The following is a 24,782-nucleotide window of genomic DNA, read 5'->3' on the forward strand; positions in this document are numbered from 1 at the left end:
GTTGCAATGGGCTTTTTTTCACTATTTTTTTCTTTTTTACAATTTATAGACTAACAATAAATCTAAAAAAGAAATCGCCAGATTATCGATAATGACCGTATTCGTTAGTTGCAGCCCAACTTGCAAATAAAGGTTGATTTTGTTTGCATAGCTCATTTATTCTCACAGATCCAACAACTACACATTTCCCCAAAAACTACAACACCCCGTATAACTACCATGCACAGCACAGGGCTCTTTTGACTTGACTGTTTCATCCACAGTTGAGTTCAGCTCACCTGTTCCTGATCGACATCATCGTCTCCTGTGATTATGATCCTCTTCTCGATCCTGGTCTCTGAATATCCTCCTTTCACCGTCTGCAACACACAATGGCTTTTCTTTTTATAGCCCTCAGAAGTGGAGCCCACATCTAACTGCATTCAGACAGAAGATATGAGCTGCACCTCCTTATGTTGCAAAACCCACTTTATCATAATTATACAGTACATGAAATTGTCCGCTTTGTTAGTTCAACTTGAGCTTCTTTACCTTGGTGACGTGAGTGGTTGCCGAGGTAACATTCTCAGTAACGAGGATGGGCGACCCTGACGCCTCTCTTGCAAGACTGCTCATATGCACCTGAGAAAGCATAACAGCTGGTGGCATTAGCAAATACTGTAAACACACCTGTATGTGTACAAATCATTACAGATTATAAGTCATGTTTTTCATATTTTAGGACATTCAGTCAGGCAGATATTCATAAATCCACGGCTTTGTGGTTTTTGTACAGTAAGTAGGTTTAAACCCAAGAGAGCAGGAAGGAGTGTGCTGCAGGTCAAGTTAAAATTGGAGAGGTTCCTCTGTTTGTACTCACAGGGGAAACACTCTGCCTTGTAGAGTAAGAAACTTCACTCAGACCAGTGATACCGTGATCCTGAAACACAGACAAATTATTGGGTGACTTGTAGATAGTAATACTTTAGTTCATTTTTTTTTTTTTTCAATATTTTTTACTAAAATATGAAACTAACCTGATCGGTGAACTCCACGATGGTGGTGGTAACCTCTGACCCGTTGGGCTGAGTCTCAGTCCTGACGTCCGTCTTCCTCACCGTCGGTGTGGGCATGACATCACTGGCCTCCCTGCTCAGCGGTGTGACGGCGGAGACGCGACCGGCTTCTCTGTGCGACTGCTCTCTGTCCACTGACGACGACACCGGCACGGACCTCTTCGGTTTTTTGGGCACTACAGGCTTAAGTGAGTAAAAACAAAGAAACAAGTTTTAGTTTTTACACATAAAATACCTAGATTGAATTGATGTAAAGCTCTTTGTTTGCAAAAATGAAGATATTTATTAAAGCTTCTGATGCACAAGTTAAACAAAAGAGCACACAAAGCAAAAGGAGGGAAGGACGGAAATCCAGTCCCACTTTCTGTTGTTTTGGCAAAACACTTGCACTCTTATTTTATGTATTTCTCATGTGCTTCTAGTTAAAAAACACATGGAGACATAGGTATACAACACTTTTAAAAGTTTTGGCCATTGTGTCGTGACATTCATGTTCACACCCATACAGTACACACCTTATTTTTTTTTAGGTGCCTAAAAATAGCATTGTTCTTACCTGCCTGAACAAATCAAACTAAAAGGAGGAGAAGCTACAAACACACTTAATATGAAAACGTTACCTGCACATCTGACCGTTTGACCTCTGCTCGGACGTCTTCAGCCTGAGTATGTTTGGCAGGAGGGCTGCTGCTAGCTCCTCTGGACAGAGGGGCTGACACCAGTGGAGGAGGGGGTTCAGAGGGACCCTGCTGCTGGAGAAAGTCCATGCCAAAGCACAGACCCACATCAGGTGACACACCCCTCTCCCCCAGCTCTGTCATGCCCCTGGAGAACTCCTCCATGCCCGTATGCAGGTCCGTGAGGACGGTGAAATCTACTTCGGCCTCCAAGCTGGACGTAGAGCTGACCGTGATGCTGGAACATTTGCGCTCGATGCCCAGGTGGGTCTCCTTCAGGTACAGGATCTCGTGGTCCTGGTCGTCCTCGGAGACGGAGCCTAGACGTCTCTCCCACGGTTCCCTCTGCAGAGAGGAGGACAGAACATGGGACCATGTGAACTACAAATAGAAAGTGCGTTACAGTTTCTCTGATTGTAATTGTAATCACCTACTGTATATGAACACAATCTAAATCAGCATCATAACACATTTTACAAATTAGATAAAGTTATTGTGGAACTTGACCACTTTAAAATTATGTTTTGAATTGTGGTTGGGGTTTCCCTGTTGATTTAGATAGGAATTTACAAACTGCCTTTAATGAAAACAAGAATAGTGAAATAATTTCCACATCTCTGGAAAAAAAAAAAGTGTTACATAACTAACTGCAGTTTGTTTACGCATTTCGAAAAGAGTGGCTAAAAAGGAGGAAAAACAAATAGGAGTCTGGTGGAGCTGAGAGACGACTCACTGAAGCTTCGTTGAAAGGTTCCTCATGAATAGCAGGTGTTGGAGGTGTGTCCTAAAGAAGAAAAACAAACAGGAAGCAAACATTAATATAAAACTGATAAAACATGTGGCAAGTCATAGAAACTACAACAACCACAAACCTTGATACCAATCTATACCGTAGTCAACATGTGTGTAACTGCATCCGAAAAGGAGAGAGCAGAAACAGAGTTCAGAGCTTTTCTTTGTCACTGCGTTGACATGACGTTGTGTTTTTAGCAGAATAAATGGCTGATAAAAGCATTACTTGTCACATCTGAAGAAGCCATGTTTGCAATGTTCTCTACTCACAGCTTTTAAGCTAATTGCTTGTGTACTGGGTGGAGTTGCACTGCAATATTATTTATAAAATGTAAACACTTATTTCATCCATCACCGTCAGGGATTATGTTAAACTTGCACAATAAAACACACACATGAGAATTCCCAGAGACTGTAAAGCTTACGGCTACTGTCAGAAGCATGCTTGAATATATTTCACAGGTTGACATCATCAGAAATGACTGCAAGTGCAATGGTAATGCCGTGCACTGAAAGGTTAGATTTACAAAACCCCTTTCAGGAAAGAGGTATTCATATTCGTAAATGCAGCATATGAATGCCTAAGCCCTGAAGAGGTTTGGCAGCTCTGCAGCCTGTGATTACATCTAATCGCCCTTTTTCATTTTCAGAGACCTCATCAGAGGTGCCAAGGCAGAACATTTGGTTAAAATGCCCTTCTCAGCCATTTACAAAAAAAAGATTTAAATTATGTGAAAAAGAGGTTTCAAAGAAAAGATGGTGGAAAGGTCTTGCGCTCCTTGCAACAGCAGCCACCTTTATTCTGTGAGGGTGTTGAAAGGAGAGACCAGGTGTGAACGTGACAAGTTAAGGTGGGATAAAAAGGGACGCCAGACGCTTAAGCATAGGAAACTTTGCTTAAAAGGCCCGCAGCCTTCTGAAATGGCCAAGCAGATGTCAAGCTTTGCGAAGGGGAACAAGGGAAAGCAAAAAGCTCTCTGGACCATGGACGTGAACTGAGTCGGTCAATGATGCGATGCCAAGGAACGTGAACTTTTGCTTTCTCATACACAGCCACATGAGTTCTGAAGTATGTGTGATTGTTTGTTTTTAGATGGTAAAAACAAGATTTGAACGACATCGCCTGAAGCTCATGCAATGCTTAACTTTCCGATGATTGACAAACAGGTTAGGACGGCAGGATGGTTTTACCGCTTGCTTCCGCTTGGCTGTTTCTTGGCTAGGTGTCCTGTGGTGGATGTGGCTGCTGTCCACGTTGCTCTGTCTGTCTCGGGACCACGGTGTTTTCAGCGGGAGAGTTCGAGGGGGAGCTGTTGGATATTTGAAACTAGGGAAGAGATTCTCTTTAATCTCTGAGTTGTTCTGAAAAGGATCTTCATGTCCTCCTCTTGTCCACAGACTTTGTCCAGTTGTGCCTCTGCAGTCTCTGAGCTCCTGTTGTCCAAACAGCTCATTCTTAATCTGTTGATGTAATAAACTTTGCTGTTGATATGACATTGTAGCCCCACTGTGGTACTTGGTGGCCCATGAGTTTTCCTTGACAACATCTGTGGCAGACTGTAGTACAGCATTGTCATCCACTCTCCTCCCTCCCTCGAAGGATCCGTCTTTTGATTTTGTGATCTGCACATCCCCAGTCACGCCACAGATGCCTCTATCAGACCCACTTTGAGGGTTTACATCACCTGTGTTCTCCTTATTCAAAGACTTCTTTGATCTCTGTGGCTTGAGAGGAACTATTTTGGGGACTTCTGAGTGCGAGTTCCCCGTTATGTTGCAATCTCCCACAGGGCTCGGGTCTTTTGTTCTCCAAGTATCACAATGACTCGTGTCACTCTCAATCCTGCCTCCTTTGCCTTTTGGGAGAGAATCCACAGCCACTGGACTTCCAAAGTTCTTTGGTCTCTCTCGACGAATGTTGTGCTCATACGGACAATGCCTCATATCTCTGTCGATTGCACTCCCCTGTTTGTCATGTGGAGATCCGTATCCATTTTCATGAATGGCATTCCTCGCTAATACAGAACTGTGATGCCCGTTAGTTGCTACTGGATCATCCACCTGATTCAGGTCCGTTAGTCCTGTTGCTGTAAAGTCTGTTTCCTGTTTCGGAGATGTTCCACGTCGAGTTTTTAAAGAGTCCCTAACTGTTTGACAATTGTTCATCTTTGCTTCAGTCCAAGGTGGCACAAAGAACGCATCTCTACCCATAGAAGAGGTCTTACTCATTTCCACTTTAGAGCAAGTATCAAGCTCTTCTTCATAAACATCCTGCTTGTCAATCAATTTGGCATCAGCGGTCGCCTATGTTGACATAGAGTAGACAGTTGCATTAGCCTAGCTAGAAACACTGATCTTCCACTTGTGATATCATTGTTACCCCACATAATAAGTGTAAATGATTAGTAAAGAAAAACAGTGATTAACTGGGGGACTTGTGCAAACTTTGATGCATTTCAAGATCCTTTTTTTCTCATTTTCTGTGTTCTGGCTCAGTGGAATATATTGTTTTGACAGAATGGAAGAGAGAAGACAGAATGGGAAAGAGCTGACCAACACAACATTTTTAGAAAATCGTAATGTTTAGGAAACCACTTGTAGAATGGTGAGTACTGTAACTTGGGAATAGAATCTCTGGATAGGAATTCTTACTGGTTTCCGCTCGGGGGTTCCTCCAGGAGGAGTAGCTGAGGAGAGGCGTTTCTCCCTCTGGGCCATCTTGCTGTTGGGCTGCCTCAAAGCCCTCTTCAGCTCATTGATGCTGGCCTGGTGCTTTTGTAGAACATCTTCTGGCTTATCCAAAAACTGTGTCTTACACAGCGAAGGGCACATCAGGGACACAGATTAACATACGTTACAAATCTAAATCCATTAGGTTCTGGTTACAGTCATGTCTACAGTTGAACTAGATATGGATTAAGTTTAAACTGACTTTTTATTTATAGCCCTGTTCTGATAAGGGTGTGGGGCATGATTGTCTGTTTTCTGTTTTGTGACTGTGAATTCAATGCTGCCACACATGGTTGGACAATTATAGGTCTTAATGACAACAAGTAACAGATATAGATCTCATTACAGTGCACTAAGATCATAAGTACTATCAGCATTTTTCTTTCACCTTGAGGCATTGTATACAAAAAGAGATTCAGGTAAATTTGGAGGTTTCAAATCTTCTCATTCCAGGGACAAACTCTATTTAACAGTACATTTGTTCTCTACTTTGTACTGTTGCTGCACTTTGTATAACACCTTAGTCTATCTGTAGCACTCTTTGTAAGATGGAGCGCCCCAAACTGTAATTAGAGGTCTGTAATTATTAACTGATCAAAGGCAATACAGAGAAATAATAATATCATTTGTAATTATAACGTTTGTTTATATATATAAAAATATAAACTTTTACTGGGAATAGTGTTCATAAATTATGAAACTGACATGCATAACTGTGATGATACATTGAAGAAAGTGGTGCACCAAACAATTATGTGCACTGTAGAAAAAAAATATCCTGAGTGTTTTAACATGAGCTCCTTTGCTGTTGCTGTGTTCTTACAGTAAGTGACAGGCACAGTTATGGATTAGAAAACACATCACACCTGGTGAGGGTCACACACAGCACATGCCAAAAAGAGAGGACAAGCGGTACCTCCTGTTTGGGCCGAGGAGTAGCCAGATCCTTGTCCAACAGATGAGGGAGCCCGAGGTGGGGCAAGTGAGATGAAGTGAAGGGTTTTAAGCAAAGCAGGAAGTTGAGGATTTGGCGGAAGTGGAGAACAGATGCGTGCAGAGACAAAGAGGTAAAGTGCTGCAGGTGAGTCAAAAAGGCAGGCGGCCAGACGGACAGACAAACAGTTGACACCATTGGGGCTTTTGACTAAGACTGTTTCATCCATTTAATGTTCTGCCAAGAAGACAGGGACAATCCATTTCAGAGTCAGCCAATTGATAATTAATGCAGTCATCTATTGACTGAGTGTAAGTGTTTGGAGAGGGGGATTATTCCCATACTTCTTCATCCAAAGATTTGGTGAGAAGGCATAACAAAACCACAAATGAAGAGACCCTTCATGGACTAATGCAATGCAAATATTTCTGCAGTACTAAAATAACACTACCCCACACACAGTACCTGCACGGGAACTAATATGAGACTAGACACACTGGATAACCTTTACCATATAAATAAAACATAAAATTAATTTGTGAGTCTTTGGTTTTGCATAAAAATTACATAAAAATATAAATGAAATTAAATGAGACTTTTACGCATCTTAGCCGGAGTACCAGGAGATTTGCCAACTGGGGAACCACTGATTCACTGAATCATCAACAGTGCTTAGGGGCCTTCTGTTTATCCTGCCAATAACAATCAATTCCTCCAATTCACACAAGGGCACTGTTAAAGTTGTACTGACAATTGAAAAACAACTGTTTCCACAGTTTAAGTCTCTCTGGATAAGAGCTAAATGACTATGAAGAAATTCTAATGGGAATTTTCCAGTGGGCAGACATCTGTTGATTGATTTGTGCAGTTTCCATAGATTAGACTCATAGGTCGTGTTTAACAAACACAGAATACGGGTGCATGACCAGACAGACAGACACTAAGGTCCAAGGCCAAAATACCTCTGGTTTTGAGTCTACAGGGGAGCCTTCCTCCTCACCCTGCAGGAGGTCGAGGTGCACGACAGAGAGGCCAGAGTGAAGAGAGCAGAGGTTAGCAGAGTGTGTTAACATTTCAGCAGGGAGAAGAGAAGAACTGTTAGAGGCAGGATGCTGGGTTAAAGAAAATATTATCGGCAGCAAAGAGGTCAAGTTAGACTTGTTGAGGCAACTGAAGAAATGGAGAGGAGAGCAGACTCATACTGAGAAGTCTTATACGTCTGCAGAGGAGCAGAAAATTGTAAGGATTTGGCCAAGGTGAGAAAACATAAGGATGGTGATTACTGCCCAAATGAAAAGGAATGTGAGAGAGATGGATGAGGAGGGTCAGTCAGAGGTTCATGAGGAGTTTCCAGATTTGGGGCGAAGCAGTGTACTTTTTTCTGATGAGCCAACAAAACTGCTTTGTATGTTTTGTTCGCTTCATCAAAACTATGATTTCGTTTTCACACTTGAAAAGGCAATATTTCATTCATCGGGTGAGTGTTAATTAAATGTTCTTGTTTTATGTTGATTCACTGGCAATGGTAACATTTAATTCAATCATACTTTTAGCCTCTTTTAACAGCTATACATCAAGGTGGCAAAGGTTGCAGTGAAGGCAGGTTTCTGTGTATTTGAACATATCTTCTCATATTGTACCTTGAGCTCCAAAGTCCTGGTGGGTGTTGATATGTGGGCACCCCAAGTATGCTTCTGAACTTGATCTTGATCCTGACCATCAAGCTCCTGATCTGTGTACTGGTCCTGGTCTTGGTCCTGAATGTGGTATTGATCGTGGTCCAGGTCCAGGCTGCCCTCCTGGTCCAGGTCTTCTCTGGACATGAACTGTGTGCGTTCACTGGAGCTTCGCTGGGACAGCTGGTCCATACTGTAGCCTAGAGCTGAGGCTAGTGTAATGGGAGGGAAACATCAACCACTTGGACTCCAGTGTTAAAGCTTTTACATGACATAATCTACAGTAGTCTTTAATATGGCCACATATATTAATAAAAGTTAAAAGCTGCCTTTATTTCTGTTATTGCAGAGGAATGTCAGGCTCTAAAAAATGTGATTCTCAGAGATTTAGTAGGCACTCCCTTCACTTTGTGGGCCATAACACAAAATCAATAAACCCTGTTGCTGAAAATGCTTAAAGTATTTTTCATGCATACATTGCTACCAATCCATTTTCTTAAACCTGAGGGGTTGGAGCCTTACAACATGATCCAGGAAATCTAAGTGCACCTCTTTGTGGACGGTGAAATCATCTGGGTTCTTACCTCCATCAATGCTTCGGGGCAGCATGTACCTCTTGCTAACGGACCGCTCAAACTGTGGAGCAGGCCTGTCAATCAAAGCACTGGCCTGTCTGGTCTGGGCTTGGGTCCGCCCGCTGTAGCGGAACTTGGAGCCAATCACCAGGAAGCCCTTGGGAGGCGGCTCTGGGGAAACCAACCTGCAGGAAGGTTCAGTTTAGTGATGTGACAACCGGCTCTTTTACGCGAGTCGGTTCAACCGGGGGGACGGTTGTTTACCAGCGTTCGATAGCCGAGAACGGCTAGCGTGCGCACCGGCGACTCGCGTCGCGCAGTAGCGCCCGGTGTCGCCCCGGGCGCCCGCGGTCTGCTGGTGACAGCCTGTATCACTTCTCTAACATTTAACTTAACATAACTAAGATAACATGTGTATTTGTATGTGATGCACTTCCCAATCAATAATGTGTGAATTCCGAACACAATCACCTAAGATGCATCAGAAACAAGGCTTGGTTAATAACTCAAACTCGGAACGTAAGACAAACCCGTTTGTTATATACTGAGTGAAGAACGGTATATTTCCATCTTGTCTCTCGGTACTAGCCGGTGCCCGCCCGGGTCTGTTCGTGACAGCCTGTAACATTCACTTCTCTAACATTTAACTTTAATATCTATCAAGATAACATTACGTGTATTTGTATGTGATATAGGCCTAATACATTCCCCTTTGGTAATGTAGCATATGAATTTCCATCAACACAATTCTAAAATGCACGAGATAAAGGCTTCTGCTATCGGTTGATAAGTCAAACTTGCCGAGAACCTAGACACCCGATTACATAGACTCATGCAGTAGCCTTCCCCGTTCTACGGTCCTTACGGTCTCCTTGGTGACAGCCATGTAGCAACATTCACTTCTCTAACATTTAACTTAACATAACTACCAAGATAATATGACGTATTTGTTTTTGATGTACTGTACTTCCCCACCGATAATGTGTAAAGCGCGTGAACACAATCCTACGATGCACCAGAAACAAGGCTCGCTAATAACTCAAACTTGCGAGAACCAAGACACCGCTTGATTACATTAGAGTCGGTTACCGGCAACATTAGAGTCTAGCGGGCCGAACGGTTGCACGGTTACATTAGACTCGAGCGCGACCGGTTACGCGGCTTACATTAGACTTGGAGCGGTTAATCGGCCGGGTTGCCGGTAATTAAGACTTCGAGGGGCCCGACCGGGTTGCACGTGTTACATTAGACTCGAGCGGACCAACGGTTGCACGGTTACGATTAGACTCGCAGCGGGCCGACCGGTTGCACGGTTACATTAGAGTCTAGCGGCCGACCGGTTGCACGGTTACAACATGGGTTACATAGCTCATTTCCTACCACCACCACTCCAGTCCAGTGGAGGCGCTAATGAGCTAGATTACAACACACACAGTAGCAGAAGAATACCAGCTACACAACGGCCAACCATTGACATATATATAATGCCAACCATAGATATAGAACAATGATGCCAACGGCCAACGGCCGAATGAAGTTAAAGAAAAAAACAGGAGTGAGTCGGTTCATTGACGTATGGCACTCGATTCTCCCGGCTTAGTGACACGAGTCGGGTTAATTAACCGGCTCTTCGGTCAGTTCGTCAACACTAGTTCAGTTTGTGTTAATCTGCCACAAATATTCAGATTCTGCACCTACACATATTCTACTTAATTACACATTTTAGACTCGTATAGGGGTTTATTCTACTGGTCCCTTATTTCCTTATCATTTCGTGAAAAGAACCACCATGTGGGATTTGGCAGTAACTACAGGGGAGATAATGACAAAGATCTAACACAAATATTTCTATTGGCTCTAACAAATAACATCCCCCAACCAGCACCTCTAAACCTTCCTTGAGTGTTGTCGTCACTGTGAGGTTGCCAGCGGAGACGGTACTGTGCCTAGCCAAGAAATAATCTGGCTAGGTGAAACAACATCATGCAAATTTCAAACTTTTATATTTAGTTTTTTGTAAAGATTAAACAGATGTGATATAGGTGTTAGTCTGTAAAATTTAAAAAGGTGCTGTTGGGCAGATTGTGTTACTTTCAGACAAAGCCATGCTAGCTGTGAAAAACTGACAGAAGTTCATTTAACCCCAAGTAAATAACCAGTTATTATTGGAAACCTTATACCAAGTGCTGAATTGTATGCTTGCTTGTAGACAAATTTCACAGTTTTGCAAGTTTAGTTGCCCTGCTGTGTACTGACTTAATGACTCACTGGCTTAGAATAGCAATGAAATGGAAATAATTAATTGGAAGTGTCCAAACTGATCTCTGACTCAATTTTACCACATAATTAGTAGCAAATTACCATGAATCAGGAACCTTCCTATTAATTTACAGTTACATATCAGTTTCTTTCAAGAAAATTATAGAGAACAGTGGGATCAAGGAAAAGGAATCAACACATTTATATAAGTGTCACTTAAAGGATAGCTGTATTGTGCCAAGTGTTAACAGTTGCATGTTCATGCATGGTACAAAAAAAAGTGTGTCTGTCTGTGTATCTGTGAGTATCCTACCTGAAGAAGGTGTGGTGCTCAATGCAGACCTTCCACAATCGCTTCGAGGCCCGATGGTTGGGCAGCTTGAAGCCTATGGTGCTCTCAAACTGTTCATACTGAGCAGTGAGGGAAAGGAGTGGTGGTGGTGAAAGAGGAGGAGGAGGAGGAAGGAAGGGAGGTGAAGAAGAAAAGGAGAGTGAAGGGAGCGAGTGTAGGGAAAAGATGGAGGAATGGTGGCAGGGTGAATTGTGTTTACTCCACAGCAATGAAAAAAAATCAATGCTGTTTTTCTGTTTACTCCCACTGCCATGTCAGGGAGATTTCCCATCTCTAACCAACCTATAAATTAGCTGTTTTTGCACTTACTCTATCAGATGTTCAGTGGTGTGAGCAGAAGAATACTCTTTTAAATCAATAGGTTATTAGCAACATAACAGGTCATTAGGACTAGTCCATTCACAAGAGAAAGCCAATTCTTGTTCCACACAAAAAAAAATCTGTGGGGACAGTTTAGAATATAAGGGTTTCAAAACACCATGAAGACCCTTCGGGCAAATTTGAAGTGACAGCTGACTTAAGAGGAAAGATCTGCAGAACTAAGTCTATGCACAGAATAGCCGTGGTATTCACTATGAAGACGTCAATGTCAGTATAACAGTGGATGTAAGCAGGTGCCCCGAAGGCCAAAGAATGAAGGAAAAAAACAGCAAATCATAATAAGTTTAGGGAGTTGAAAACCAGAGTGAGCATAATGTGACTAACATTTGCAAGTCAAATCCTTGATGAAAGTGAAAATCCTCATGACTGGCTAATCACGCTTTAAAGTCACCATAGAGGAAGAGAGAAGGAGGAGAAAAGTAAAAACATGGCCTATCAGCCAGCCAGTCTTAAAGAACGGTATATCTGAGGGCTCTAAATAATGTCCTGGTCAGCTGTCACATGGGACTGCTGCAGATAAATCTCAGAAGTAGCCATTTTATCAAACCATGAAATTGCTATTTATGCTGCTTGGGACAAGTCAAGAGAGACAATGATGTAATTTTAACAACTGTGAAACCATGAAATAGAAATGTGGACTTGGCTCTTTACCAAATGATCCTTCATCCAACTTGCCTCTGCTCTGCCAGAATGACATGAGCTGTTCTAGTGGGAATGTGCAGGCAATAATTGTGCAGTGAACTCCTAAATCAAGCAAGGTGCAAACGACAAGATAATGACAGTTTATCTACCTCTCCGGGACGGATCTTGATGTAGAAGTTACTTCTCTTATAGGAGATCTTGAGGATTTTTGGCCAGGCGAACCGGTTAATCCTTAGACGGTCTCTGTAGATTAGCAGACCGTTGGCGCTCACACCAAGCATTATGTCAATTCCTTCTGAATCCTGGTGAACACAGGTATTAACCATCAGAAAACCTCAGACACAAGTGCGTTGACAGATCCCAAATACCTAAGTTTTATCTCTGTACCTTTGCATGATGCAGGTCCACTCCATACATTGAAAGCTTCTTGGCATTTTCTAGAAAGTTCACCTCTGCATCTGCTGGACTCATTCCCCTAAAACACAAATGCCACACATGAGTCATCATTTCTTTTATATCCATCCCACAAATCAAAAATACCAGCATTTGCCATTATCCTGATGGATAATTAATGGAGTTGTAGTTTCTCTGACCTGTAGTTACGATGCAGCTCCATCACTCTCTCCTCCAGTTCACGTGTCTGGTTGGGTGCAAAGCGGAAGTCGTTGACGTAGTCTGGGCCGTGTTCGTCTGGCTCGTAGTCTCCCAGTTCGGCCTGAACGGTGTAGGAGCCCAGAAGGGCATGGGTGACAAACGAGCAGGGCAGACGACCAGACAGGATGTCGTCCCTCAGCTGCAGGCACAGGTAGTACCTAAAGAAATGCAGTCCTTATTTTATGTTGACTCAAGTTTTTTATAATGCGAGTGGTGTAGCTCTAGGGACAGCAATGTCCGCGTGACGGTCAGCCGGCCCACTTCTTTATTCCAGACTGAAATATCTCAACAACTAATAATGCGATAATTGCCATGCCATTTTCATGTTTTGATATTCATGTTGCTCAGAGGATGAATCTTAATTACTTTGATGATCACCTGAAATTCATTTAGTGAATTCAACATTTTTTGTTCAATACTGGTGTATGACCAAATACCTGCAAATCTAATGACATTCCTGTCATCCTCAAGCTTCTATACAATAATTAAGTCAGTATTCTATGCATACATAGCTCCAACCAACGGATCTACTGTACATCTCGGCTTATCCGACAGTAAAAGCTAGTTCACTCGAAAGTATGTTTTTCCACATATGCCTAGTGCCATTTGTTGAGGTTTTTAGATCCTGACTGAGAATTTAACCGCTGACCTAACAGAATTGTGGTGAAAATGCATTAAAAACTCAACAGCAACATGTCTTCCCAGAAACAATTTTCAAAGTATTTAGGATAATCCATAGATCTCACTGTCAACATTTGAATATCATCGTCATAAAATGGGCCTTATTGAAAACTGCAATATAATAACAATGCCAACAGTTTTCATACTCTTATCAATGTGGATTAACTTGAATACTGTTGAGAAAGTTTTTTGTTAAACACTTTGAGTACCACAAATCACAAACTTCATTGGAGTGGCAGAAAAATCTCACAACCTTTGCATATGAAACTGAAAGTTTATGAACAGCTTAGAGGTAAGCCCGAAAATGTGTTTTTATGTGACTTGGGTGATCAGACCTTTTAAGCAGTTTATGACATGTATACACACTTTTGTACAATGTACTTATGGTGTTGTTCTTTGCTTTGTTTAGGATATCTTGACAGAAGCCTTAACATTTTCCGTAACCTTCTACCTTCTACTGTGAATATGTCTGCACTGAGTGCATAAAGTACATACACCGTAGACAATAGTCTAGTAATGAAAATAGACATTAAATATAACGGCCTATGTTTCTGCAAAGATCATGGTGTCACAATATTGTCAACTCTATTGTTTCAAAAGGAAGTTCTATTGGACATTTAGTTAGTTAGTTAGCTGTTTCCATATTAGCCTATATGGACATTCAAGACACTAAACAATAACAAGTGACAATATGACAATATGTTCTGCACTATGCATATCTTGACAATATTCTGCACTATGCATATTTATTAAATGTATTACTCTGTGTCACCTCCTACTGTGCAATATGTCATTTCTATTCATCCGCACCTTACTTATCTGTATATCTGTGTATTTATTTATTCATTTGTTTTACCTGTCTGTTTATAATAAGGGTGTTTATAGTGTAAACTATTATTATTATTATTATTATTATTATTATTATTATTTATTATTATTATTATTATTACTACAACTCTTATTCTATTTTTTTCTATTTCTTATAATACTTTTACTTCCAGGTAAAACCTCTGCGTTCGGGTTTACTTCCGAGTAACACCTCTGCGTCCTGTATATAAAATTTACCAGCGCTGAGCAAACAGGGATGCAGAACAACTGGTAATACTTCTCATCTCATCTAAAATGCATGTTTGATGCTTTCATATGTCAACACTTTGACTAACATCAGGTTGGAGACCTAATTTACCTGTTGGGCCACAGAGTAAAGAAAATGACACCACCCAAACTAGCAGTCAGTCCGACCGGTGGTGAGATGTTGCTGTTCGTAACGCTAGATTTGGTTCATCAAAGACACTAGCAAAGCAACACAGTACAGAAAATAAGCACAGAAGAAAAGTCAGATAGGTCGGACCAGCATATTTCTTTAAACGTTACAGTTATGGCTGATTTCACATTTCTCCACAATTCAAATAAACTGCCTGAGCTAACATTTGACTCTTTTTTTACTCTTGTGGACTTGTGTGTGTAGGTTTACTAGTGTTGTGTGTTACAATAGTGTGCAAAGTACCTATGTTGATCTGTCATTTCTTCCTGGCGTTAGGGAAAATGTTAGTAGTAGTAGTAGTAGTAGTAGTAGTAGTAGTAGTAGTAGTAGAGCCAACTCCTTGTCTTCAACCTTTATTAATTAAAAATGTGTTGAGCTCGCTGCATAGGGTACTCTGCTATTATGTTCTTTTCATAAATTCTATCAAAACCAAAAAATATGTCCTTGGGAAAACTCGACATTGTTTCTTCTATTCTATTGCTTCAGACAACCAAAACAAATCAGTGTTCTGTAACAGTGGGCTGTGGTGTTGTAGTTGTTGACGCCTACCTGGTGATGTCTTCAATGAGCACAGACGGGTCTGGAGGGTAGAACTTGACAGAAAATCCAAATATCCAGGAACCAACTGTAGACGAACCACCAGAAACTTTGTTTTGCGAGGGACTGCTATGTGTGTGGATTTGTTGGAGTGTGTTGGAGTGTGTGTGTGTGTGTGTGTGTGTGTGTGTGTGTGTGTGTGTGTGTGTGTGTGTGTGTGTGTGTGTGTGTGTGTTGCACTTACCCCGAATTTGCTTCTTAATCTCTTTGGAAGGATCCAACCAATGCTGATAAAGAAAGAAAGAGACAATCCCCTTTGAAAAATTCAACCTCAGCAAATTAACCATATTCACATTTTTAAGAGCCCTTTTAAGAACTGTACCTCACTGGCTGTCCTTCCCTTTTTAAATGTATTCCTTAGTTGAAAGCCAAATGTATTCATACAACAAAAAAGGATGGTTTCTATAAACACTGAAATCCAGCTCCTTCTGCAAAATGTCACTACAGCTTTCATGGTGCACTGTTTTTAAAAGGCCATACTGTCTAATCACATTTCAAAAGGTTAAAAGGTCATGTGTGCCACTCTCAGGCTGTAAGTGGTTAAGCACGGTTAAAAGGGCAACCGGGGACTCACTGCTTTATAACACCCGGAAAAACAGTCTGGTTAATGGGCTGCTTGGCTGAAAGGCTGGTTGACATTTGCTTTGAAATCAGTGACAAAATCTTACCCAAAAAAGTAAATAGTCTATTAAAAGCGTGAATAAAGAAACACGGTAAATTCATTGACAATACATGTATTTGGCTTTGGACTTGACAAAGCTATTCACCACAGAAGGACCTAAATTACCCCCACATAATATCAATAATGATCACAGAACACAAGATCTACCTAACCGAAAATCAAAACTAAGGTCTGTTGCACTTTGGACGATGTTACACAATAAACAAGCATGAGCTGCCGAGTGCTTCCAAATCATAATGGATCAATATACTGTGCCAGACTACTATCCAGTAAACACAGTTTAGAATTCTGAGGGCTCCTGTATTCACATAAGTGCTTTATGTGTTGTCAAATTAATGAAGACGTTTTCTTTATTTGCTTGCATTTTGTCTATTTGCGTGTATTTCATTAAGTTGCAGTGCGTTTGCCCCTGTCGGCCACCGTTATTATGCTAGTAAAGAGGTACTTTTTTCAGCCATCACATGTAGATAAATAGAAATATGACCACAAGACATTTTATTTAATTTATGTGTAAGGCCGTAGTGAACAATTCAGACATGCAATAAACACCCAGTACACATAAGCACCTAATTTGCGTGTATGTGTGCAGTCTCTCATAACACACATTTGTAAATAAATGTAACTTTACAACAGCAGACTCAGGTTAGTTTGTAATTGGGGATACAATTAGTGTCCTATGTTTAATTGCACTGATTAATGGCTCAGTTACATATCTGGGTGCATGCATGCCTGTGTATGTCTTTGTGTTTCTGTATGTCTGACCTTGGAGTTGTCAGTGTCCTGGAAAGTCAGGCCAAAGTAGTCCCTTTCCAGCAGGTTCAGATGGCCACACACCATGTCCAGCAGGGTCTGGCCCCTGGCAAATTTCTGACACACACACACACACACACACACACACACACACACACACACACACACACACACACACACACACACACACACACACACACACACACACACACACACACACACACACACAATAAAAAAACACACCACACACACTTCAGGTTGCATGAACATCACATACTATAAAAGACAAAAACAGAATAGAGTGTTATCATGCAATTGAATAAAGATGTGTAAGACAGTGGGGCGTCTGCTGGCCTAGTGCTCAAGACCTACAGTACAACTCCTACGTTCCGGGTTCGCTTCCAGCCGGGAACCTTTGTTGCATGTCACAGCCTTATTTCTCTCCCCATCATTTCTGTCTATATCTACAGTATTCGGAAAATGCAAGGACAAAAATTGGAAGAAAAAGAGATTTGTAAAAATGTTTATTCTAAAAATATATTGTATTAATTATAGAATTCTGTGGTTGGTTATCTAGCAATAGCTGGACAATATTTTACTAGACAATAACATCTTTTCCTTCATATTTTACAAAAGAAAAATCAGTGACACAAAAATCCACCTCAACTGTGGTCTGAGAGAAGCTTCCAGTCTGCCCTCTCCCCTGTTGAGCAGGAGGAGCTAAACTCTGTATGCCTATATAAGGGGAGGAAATGCATTTCGCATCAGTGGCGTTTTAACAGACCACACCTATTTTCTATCCTGCTCTTCAGGGCTGAAAACAAGGCCTTGGCCACACACACACACACACACACACACACACACACACACACACACACACACACACACACACACACACACACACACACACACACACACACACACACACACACACACAACACACACACACACACACACACACACACACACACACCACACAAAAACCTGGCTCCTCTGGTGACAAAGCGATCAAGCAGCTATTACCATGGAAACAGAAGGTCGCTTCTTTATGTGCGTGTGCCCTCTTACTTTCTATCTCTGGTTACTACAAGGCCATCACAGAGCTTTCTTCAGCTCTTGTAGGAAAAGCAAGAAGTACAGTACGTATATCTTTTAAATATTTAAAAGGATAATCAATTTACCATAATAAAGTGATCTGTCTCTCAATCAAATTAACAATAATTTATATCCTGCTGAGGCTGAGGCTGCCATGGGCAAAGCAGTGAGAGAATAATGCTTATTAACAGGCAGAGGCTGCAGTCAGTGATAGTTTTGGGGAGTTGTGCATATATTCGATTTCCTTACAAAATGAAATAGTAACACACATCTCAGGTGGTCCCCCAAGCATGGCAACCAATTCAGGAGGTGCTGATGAGATTTCGTTGTCGCTCCAATTGGCTCCAATCACATTTCTGTAACTAGTTCTGTGGGCTGATTGTGTTAGCAGCCATTTGGTGTAATGCTAGAAATCCATTTTGCCGATCGCCTCGCCCATGCAAACAAGATGAGGATAGACAGTGTGTGTGTGTGTGTGTGTGTGTGTGTGTGTGTGTGTGTGTGTGTGTACTTAGTCACTTTGACTAATGCAAGCAGAAGGATAGCACTGTGGAATCAAATAACTAGTGAAACTATAGAGGTGGTAAAGTTAGCCTGAGTCAGTGTAGTTACTATTATGAAATGTTATAGCAAAACTATTTATTTAGATACAGCACTCAAACTGTAATGTGAAGTGAACAAATGACAAAAAAAAATCCCATCACAGAACAAAACAATAACCCTGATGAGGTCACCAGGGTTATTTTTCAGACTGCAGAAAGGACTGCAAACTACTGTTGCCATTTTTGCCATCAGAATTTGAAAATAGTAATTCAACAGAAAGTTCCACATCAGCAGCAGCCATCTTGGTAGTTTTCAAAAATGCCTCATTGGTGCTCCTCTTTACTAAGCTAGGGTTACGCTTGCAGCTTCCCTGGCGCCAAAATTGTTTTCCTAGGATGGCAAAGTCATGACCCACCCTGCTCTACTTGTGATTGACTAAAACTGGTTAGGTTTAGGCATGAGGAGTGAGATTGGTTAGGGTAAGAATATAAGGGTAAGCAAATCAGAGGCAGAGTAGGGCGGGTCATGTCTTTGCAATCCTCGAAAAAATAAATATCACGTTCCCGGCATGAGGTTGCACAGGCAAAACATTTTGTCATCACATATTTTGTGTAAAGCGTGAAGGCTCCACAAGTTGTCAGTCATCATCTGAAACCCGTACCATATGAGATAAACATTTGTGATTGGCCCGAACAGGATCTGGTCAGCTGGAAATCTGCCTGAACAGGAAAGGACCAGACGTATCTGCCAGAGCAAATAAAACAAACCTCCAGATTTGTCTGGTTTCCAGGCTATAAAATAGGTGGAATGCCCCTTTAATGAAAGAGCAGCCTATAATAAAACTTGACATTTTCTTGATTTTAGCCATGCCACTTTCTTATGCACATTTCAGTTGAAGTAAACAAACAGTTGTACTTCACACTGGATACCATGGTGGAAAATACTTGAAATTGCAGGGACTAGAGTAATTTCATTAAAAACTTTAATGACTCGTTCACGAAGTTTGGCTCATGAACGCTTGGAAAAAAGGCCTAAAAAATATATTATATTTGTTCTAAAGTTCCTAAACAATAAAAGCTGTTTACTTTTTTTTAGTGAAAAATCACTTTAGCTCAAAGCGAAGTATAGACATGCTGGTTCTTAGGATGTGGAGCACTGTAGAAGACAGGCAACCCTTCAACCAGACAGGCTGTGCTCCAGTGTTAGCAAGTATGCAGTATACAGTTCCTTGAGCAAGAGACTGAACTCACTTAAACCTTCAGAGGCTCAGGTATGCAGCTGGCTGTGCACACAGAGAGAGCAATGCTGCAGGAAAACATGGTAGAATATTCTGCAGATAAACTGATGTTATCATTCTTTAAGGAGGCCGAGCTTGGTCCCAGTGTCATGAATCTTTTATTTGGATTTAACTCGTTAACCACATGATCACATGAACCTCACATTTATGGAGCTGGGTGTTTCTCTCGCTAGGCACTTTAAATGTAAGAATGTTCAACACTATGGACTGTAGGTTTATTGCTTTTATCCTTTGCATATATAGATGTATCTGTTGTCCCCACTTTTTTTATACATGATTGTTGCTACTGCTGCATCCCAAGAGAACAGCTACAGAAATGATTTGGTTTTTGGTCAGATATATTAGAGGTTTGTATTACAATTTAGCCTACTTATGTGAAACAAAAGCACATTTCCACAGTACAAGTAAAGGATCAACTGAGGATAAATGGACAAGAGCAGTTATTTTTTTGTTATTTCTATCACTATGTGAAAAAGGCACTTCTTAAATAGCGTAGCTGGTCAGCATCAGTAGCTGAGCTTTGAAGTATCAATGGAACAGAATACTTTGCAGACCCCAAACAGCCCTGTCTCTCTAATAAAGAGGAAATTCACATGACAATGTGGTTAACCAGCAGAAATGAATGAACCGTGGAAATAAATATTTGCATTTCATGGGTTGGACCTGAAGAGAAAATTCCATTCAGCCAAAGTTTAAGTTGTAAAAATATGCGTACAATGGTCTACTCAGGATGTTATTTAAAAAGCCAGATGTTTCAATGGTTTTTGGGAAAAGTAATAACTTGAGCGTAAAGGCTGTGGAATAGGCTACTGTAAGCAGGTGCAGGTTCTTTCCTTAATCATATGGCTTTAAGTTAAGGACTATACAAATGCACAGAGATCAATCAATATCTATAATGCTGTGAGCCAAACATCAATATGAGGCTCAGACTGCTTCTCTTTGTTTTTATCATTAGGGAACGCTCCCTCAGTGGCCATCATGACATGCCATCATCATTAAAGCAAGGATTTCACATTATTTATCATTGTGTCCCCGCTTTCCTTTTTTTTCATTGCACACACAGTGATATACACACTCACATAATGTACATACTACATTACACAAGCGGGCACTCCTTTATCTAGCTTCTCTCCATCTTTTTCCACCACCTCCCCCACTCGCTTCATCTTATCTTCCTCCTCTTTCCTTCTCCCATTCTATTTTCTCCCCAGTCAAACCTAAGAGCACTCATCTGTCAACTGTATGGATTTCCTGTCAAATCCCAATACTATAGTGTCACTGCCCAGGTGACATGAAGAAATGTGTGTGCATGTGTGTATGCATGCACGTAACCAACACTGAGGGAGAGAAGTGGGTTTGAATTGAAGGATAATTTGTGTGTGATGCCTCGGTCAGGACTCCTGACATATTTCTCCACTCATAAGTAAAATATGTGAGGTCACGTGAGAGACAGTAAGCCATAAAAGGAATACAGTGACATGAATGAGGTTGAGCCAACAAGATCATTCCCTTCACACACCACACTCCGTCAGCAGCAGCAGCCAATGGGGTTTCAGCACTGGCTTTAATGTGATTCATGGCAGCTCTGTAAGTCCTGGCCAGGATCTTCCTCTGGTGTGAAACACCCACTTTGACACACCTCGCTTAACCTCAGTCATTTTACTCCTGATTAATTTTCTGCAGTGTTCGATCATGATAAATATATGAGCTACTGTGGAATTCAAATAGACCAAGAGCTAAGCCCTTCTGTTTACAAACCCAAAAGGCTACATGATTATTATTACTATTAGGATTCATGGAAGCCAGAGATTGCTCATCTGGGTCTTTCATCCCCCACAATGCAGAGCTTGTGGTACCTCACTCTACCCGTAACTCACCCTCTCAGTGAGAATAGCAACAGAGCTGCATTTCCTGACTGAGTAGCATGTTTTACCAAGGGAGACTAAATCCCACTGAGGTGTACCGTGGTGTAGTGTGCTGACTCAAGGGCTCTGTTCAAATGAGGTAGATGTACACTAGCTTCTTAATGATGGTCACCCTGCACAGCCAGATATAATATTTAAGCCTGTGTGCATTTTAGCGTGGAGAAACAGCCAAACTACTTTATTGCCACTGCAAAACAACATTTTCAAATCATTATTTCTAATTATGTTTCTGCATGTTTCCAGAATTTAATCCAAATATTTTTCCCCCAGTTTACAGGTTGCTAAAGAACATTTCCTACCATCCTGTATTATTCTCGGAACTACTGTAATTTTATGATCAGATCTGTGACTGTCAGAGTTACAGAGGTAACCATGTAGGACTGTGAAGTAGTATACAGTCCAGGGTTACAAGTAAACAGTTGGACTAGATTATCTAAACTATTTAATCTGGATGTAAAAGTAAAAGTAGCTAATTGTAACTTAATTTCCTTAAGATTTGCAGAACAGCGAATTAATGCGCATTTCCATCCACAATTTAATGAGAATATTAGAATCCCCTCTCTCTCCCTCCTTTCCTGTCTATCTACCACTATCTAATAAAATAAAAAAGCCCCCCACCCTCCCAAAAAAAAAAGAAAAAAAAGAAAAGAGAAACATTTTCGAATTTCGGGTGTTTCCACTGCGCATAAAAACAGGCGACTGGTAACACACTTATAGAGATGGACCCCAAAATGTTGATAATAATCCCTCATTGATTGCACAAGAATACTGTGTGCTTGCACAACTACAGCAAGTAGGCTACTGGAAATCAAAGTTGGACAAGGAAGTCGGTCTGTAAAACATTTGGGTAACATTTATATTGTTGACCTTATGTTTTGTTTTAAATCTCTGTGATCGTCTGACTGCTCACTTCTCAGATCTCAACAAATAATTTGGTGAGTTAAAATGTTATTACTGATAAGAATTATATGGAAATTATGAATATAAGACCTGTGTTGTAATAATCTTTAAAACACATAATTATAGTCATTTGTTTCACATGGATTGATCAGACTTTTTCTCCATCTATGAAGAAGTGGGTAGCATACCTCGACTCCAGCCTCATAGTCCGAGCCGTCAAGTAGAGTGATTTTGACAGGGACGGTCTTGGGCCGCTTGCTGCTTTTCTGGGGGGATTTGGAGGCTTTGCTGGGGGTCTTCTCTGAGCTATCATCCATGTCCCCCTGGTCCTCAGGAACCTGGGAGAGAGAAAAATCCTTCCTCTAAGTGTGTGAGCTTCAAATCACCCAATCATTTGTCTTTCATATAAATATTTTAATTCTGACTCTCATCGGGGCATTTTGTACTTGTCTTTCAAAGTGATTTCAATGCAAAATATTTGATCATGTGAGGCAATCATCAAATGCATGATGTAGTGTGAGCTGCTGCTCTAAGATGTTGAGACCTTAAGTTGCTGGCACAGGCGGAGCGGGCTAGCTGCCTTGCATATCAAACATGCCGGAAGGCCCCTGAGTGATTGAGAGGCCTGAGTAAAATGATTTACAGCTGCTGTGAGATCCACAGCTCTCCCACCTGATTGGTTCTCATGGCGTCACCCTCCATTGCGCTATTCAATTCCCCAGCCAAAGCCGTCTCTGTTGTCATAGAAATGGATTGCAGTCCTGCAACCACACATAAACATATTTAGTCAACATCAACTATTTTCCTGCTAAAAAAAAAAACAAACAGTGTTGATTGTTGTTGAGGATTTCTGATGGACTCATAAAATGTGAGCAAAAGACTTTCCCCATCTGTACACAGTATACAAAATGTAATGAATAGCCGCAGAACAGATACCTGTCGTGACATCACATGCTATTTGTCTTTGCAGCTGACAGCTGCTATGTGGTATCTGTAATTATCCTGTACTGCCATGCAAATTTAGTGTCTTCTTCAAACGCATGGTCATTGCATTGTGCATGAGGAAGAGATGGTGAAAGAAAGAGGGTAGCTAAGCTCAGTCAGTGCTGGCTCACCGCCTCCCACAGGAGCACTCTGCATGAAGAGTGCTGGCTTCAGGACGCTCTCCTCTCACACTAGCAAAGTAGATAGCATAAATTACATCAGCCAGAGAGCCCTGCGGCACGGCACAAGGTAGCAGACACACCGGGAATGAGAGAGAGAGAGAAAGAGGAGGAGGGGGGGCATTGGAAATGTGACAACAATCGGAGGATGAGACAGAAAGAATGAAAAAGTACAAAAGGCAGAGGTTATGAGGGGAGAGACACCAGGCAAGGGAAAAGAGAGGGGCTGGAGAGCGAAACAAACAACAATGCTGATACAATATTAAGGTGAGCCGGAGACAGATGAGCCTTGTCATTTGAAGGTGACCACTGCTACACTCGAGCTGAACTCCTGCACAGTTCTGCAGGTGACATCCAGTACAATAGCTGATATTCAGATGAGGAAGTACAGCTAAGTGAAACAAATTATCTGGAAAAAACAAACAGAGTCAATGTGTAGCTTTAGTTTGAAAAGGGAGCACGGGTCACAGAGTTTAAAATTACTTATATGTCAGCTAACATTTTCAAGATAACATGAGACATTTTCTTCTGAAAGAGAGACTGGATTATGATGAGATAGTGATAGTGCAGAGTTGTATGTAAGGGCCTCCTTTTCCCAGCCAAAAATAGGGTGGTAATTGACAAATCGTGAGGTTGTTCCTTTCCTCAAGTATAATGTTTTTCTTAGAATATCCTCATTTTTCAGCCTCAAGAAAAAAGGATGTGCGCAAGAAATGCAAACTCTGATTTAAAATGTAACAATTTCTTCTTAAGTAACTCCTGGAAATGTGTTAGCCTAAGGCATGTGTAATATGGTTTAAACTTACTTAATTAATGACTACCTATAAAGAGTAAAACGGCTTAAAAAACATTTGCTTTTCCATTCAAAGCAAACAGTCATCTAATAGTAAACTTCCCTTAGAAATTGTTGATTTGAACATGGGGGAATATACCTTATCACACACTGGGAAGATGTTTGTAATACAAACCTTGAAGCCTGGATGTAAAAACAAAAAGTGAAAACAGCATAAAATAAGGCAAGAGGTTAATGAGAGAAAGGGATTAGTAAGGAGGGGACGTAGGAAGCTCTGATAAAAAGTACAAAGCTTCCAGGGGAAACTGTCATTAGGGAGGAGCAAAACAGAAGCTTAATTTGGTCTAATAACGGCCAGTGAAGTG

At 41.2% G+C, this 24,782-nt stretch overlaps 1 protein-coding gene across 8 annotated transcripts in view; it reads right to left on the bottom strand.

The window, feature by feature from the left end:
• The window catches only part of si:dkey-178k16.1 (band 4.1-like protein 1), a 37,028-nt gene that overhangs the window by 1,240 nt on the left and 11,006 nt on the right, over window positions 1-24,782 (bottom strand). The window contains exons 2-21 of one of the 8 annotated variants that reach the window (XM_039800279.1): window positions 23,134-23,222; window positions 22,650-22,799; window positions 16,714-16,818; window positions 15,454-15,496; window positions 15,222-15,297; window positions 12,667-12,885; window positions 12,461-12,548; window positions 12,223-12,375; window positions 11,012-11,109; window positions 8,449-8,624; window positions 7,829-8,076; window positions 7,151-7,189; window positions 6,171-6,200; window positions 5,177-5,335; window positions 2,466-2,516; window positions 1,676-2,077; window positions 1,017-1,238; window positions 860-919; window positions 532-621; window positions 279-359 (exon numbers count right to left, since the gene is read on the bottom strand). In XM_039800279.1, coding sequence (XP_039656213.1) covers window positions 279-359; window positions 532-621; window positions 860-919; window positions 1,017-1,238; window positions 1,676-2,077; window positions 2,466-2,516; window positions 5,177-5,335; window positions 6,171-6,200; window positions 7,151-7,189; window positions 7,829-8,076; window positions 8,449-8,624; window positions 11,012-11,109; window positions 12,223-12,375; window positions 12,461-12,548; window positions 12,667-12,885; window positions 15,222-15,297; window positions 15,454-15,496; window positions 16,714-16,818; window positions 22,650-22,799; window positions 23,134-23,205 — 2,562 coding nt within the window. In that variant the 5' untranslated portion in view covers window positions 23,206-23,222. Of the gene's footprint in view, window positions 1-278; window positions 360-531; window positions 622-859; window positions 920-1,016; window positions 1,239-1,675; window positions 2,078-2,465; window positions 2,517-5,176; window positions 5,336-6,170; window positions 6,201-7,150; window positions 7,190-7,828; window positions 8,077-8,448; window positions 8,625-11,011; window positions 11,110-12,222; window positions 12,376-12,460; window positions 12,549-12,666; window positions 12,886-15,221; window positions 15,298-15,453; window positions 15,497-16,713; window positions 16,819-17,073; window positions 17,127-22,649; window positions 22,800-23,133; window positions 23,223-24,782 lie in introns of those variants that run through there. The other 7 variants (XM_039800285.1, XM_039800282.1, XM_039800281.1 and 4 more) reach the window with 7 other exon arrangements.

Source organism: Perca fluviatilis, chromosome 5 (genome assembly GCF_010015445.1).
Source record: "Perca fluviatilis chromosome 5, GENO_Pfluv_1.0, whole genome shotgun sequence".
Lineage (NCBI taxonomy): Eukaryota > Metazoa > Chordata > Actinopteri > Perciformes > Percidae > Perca > Perca fluviatilis.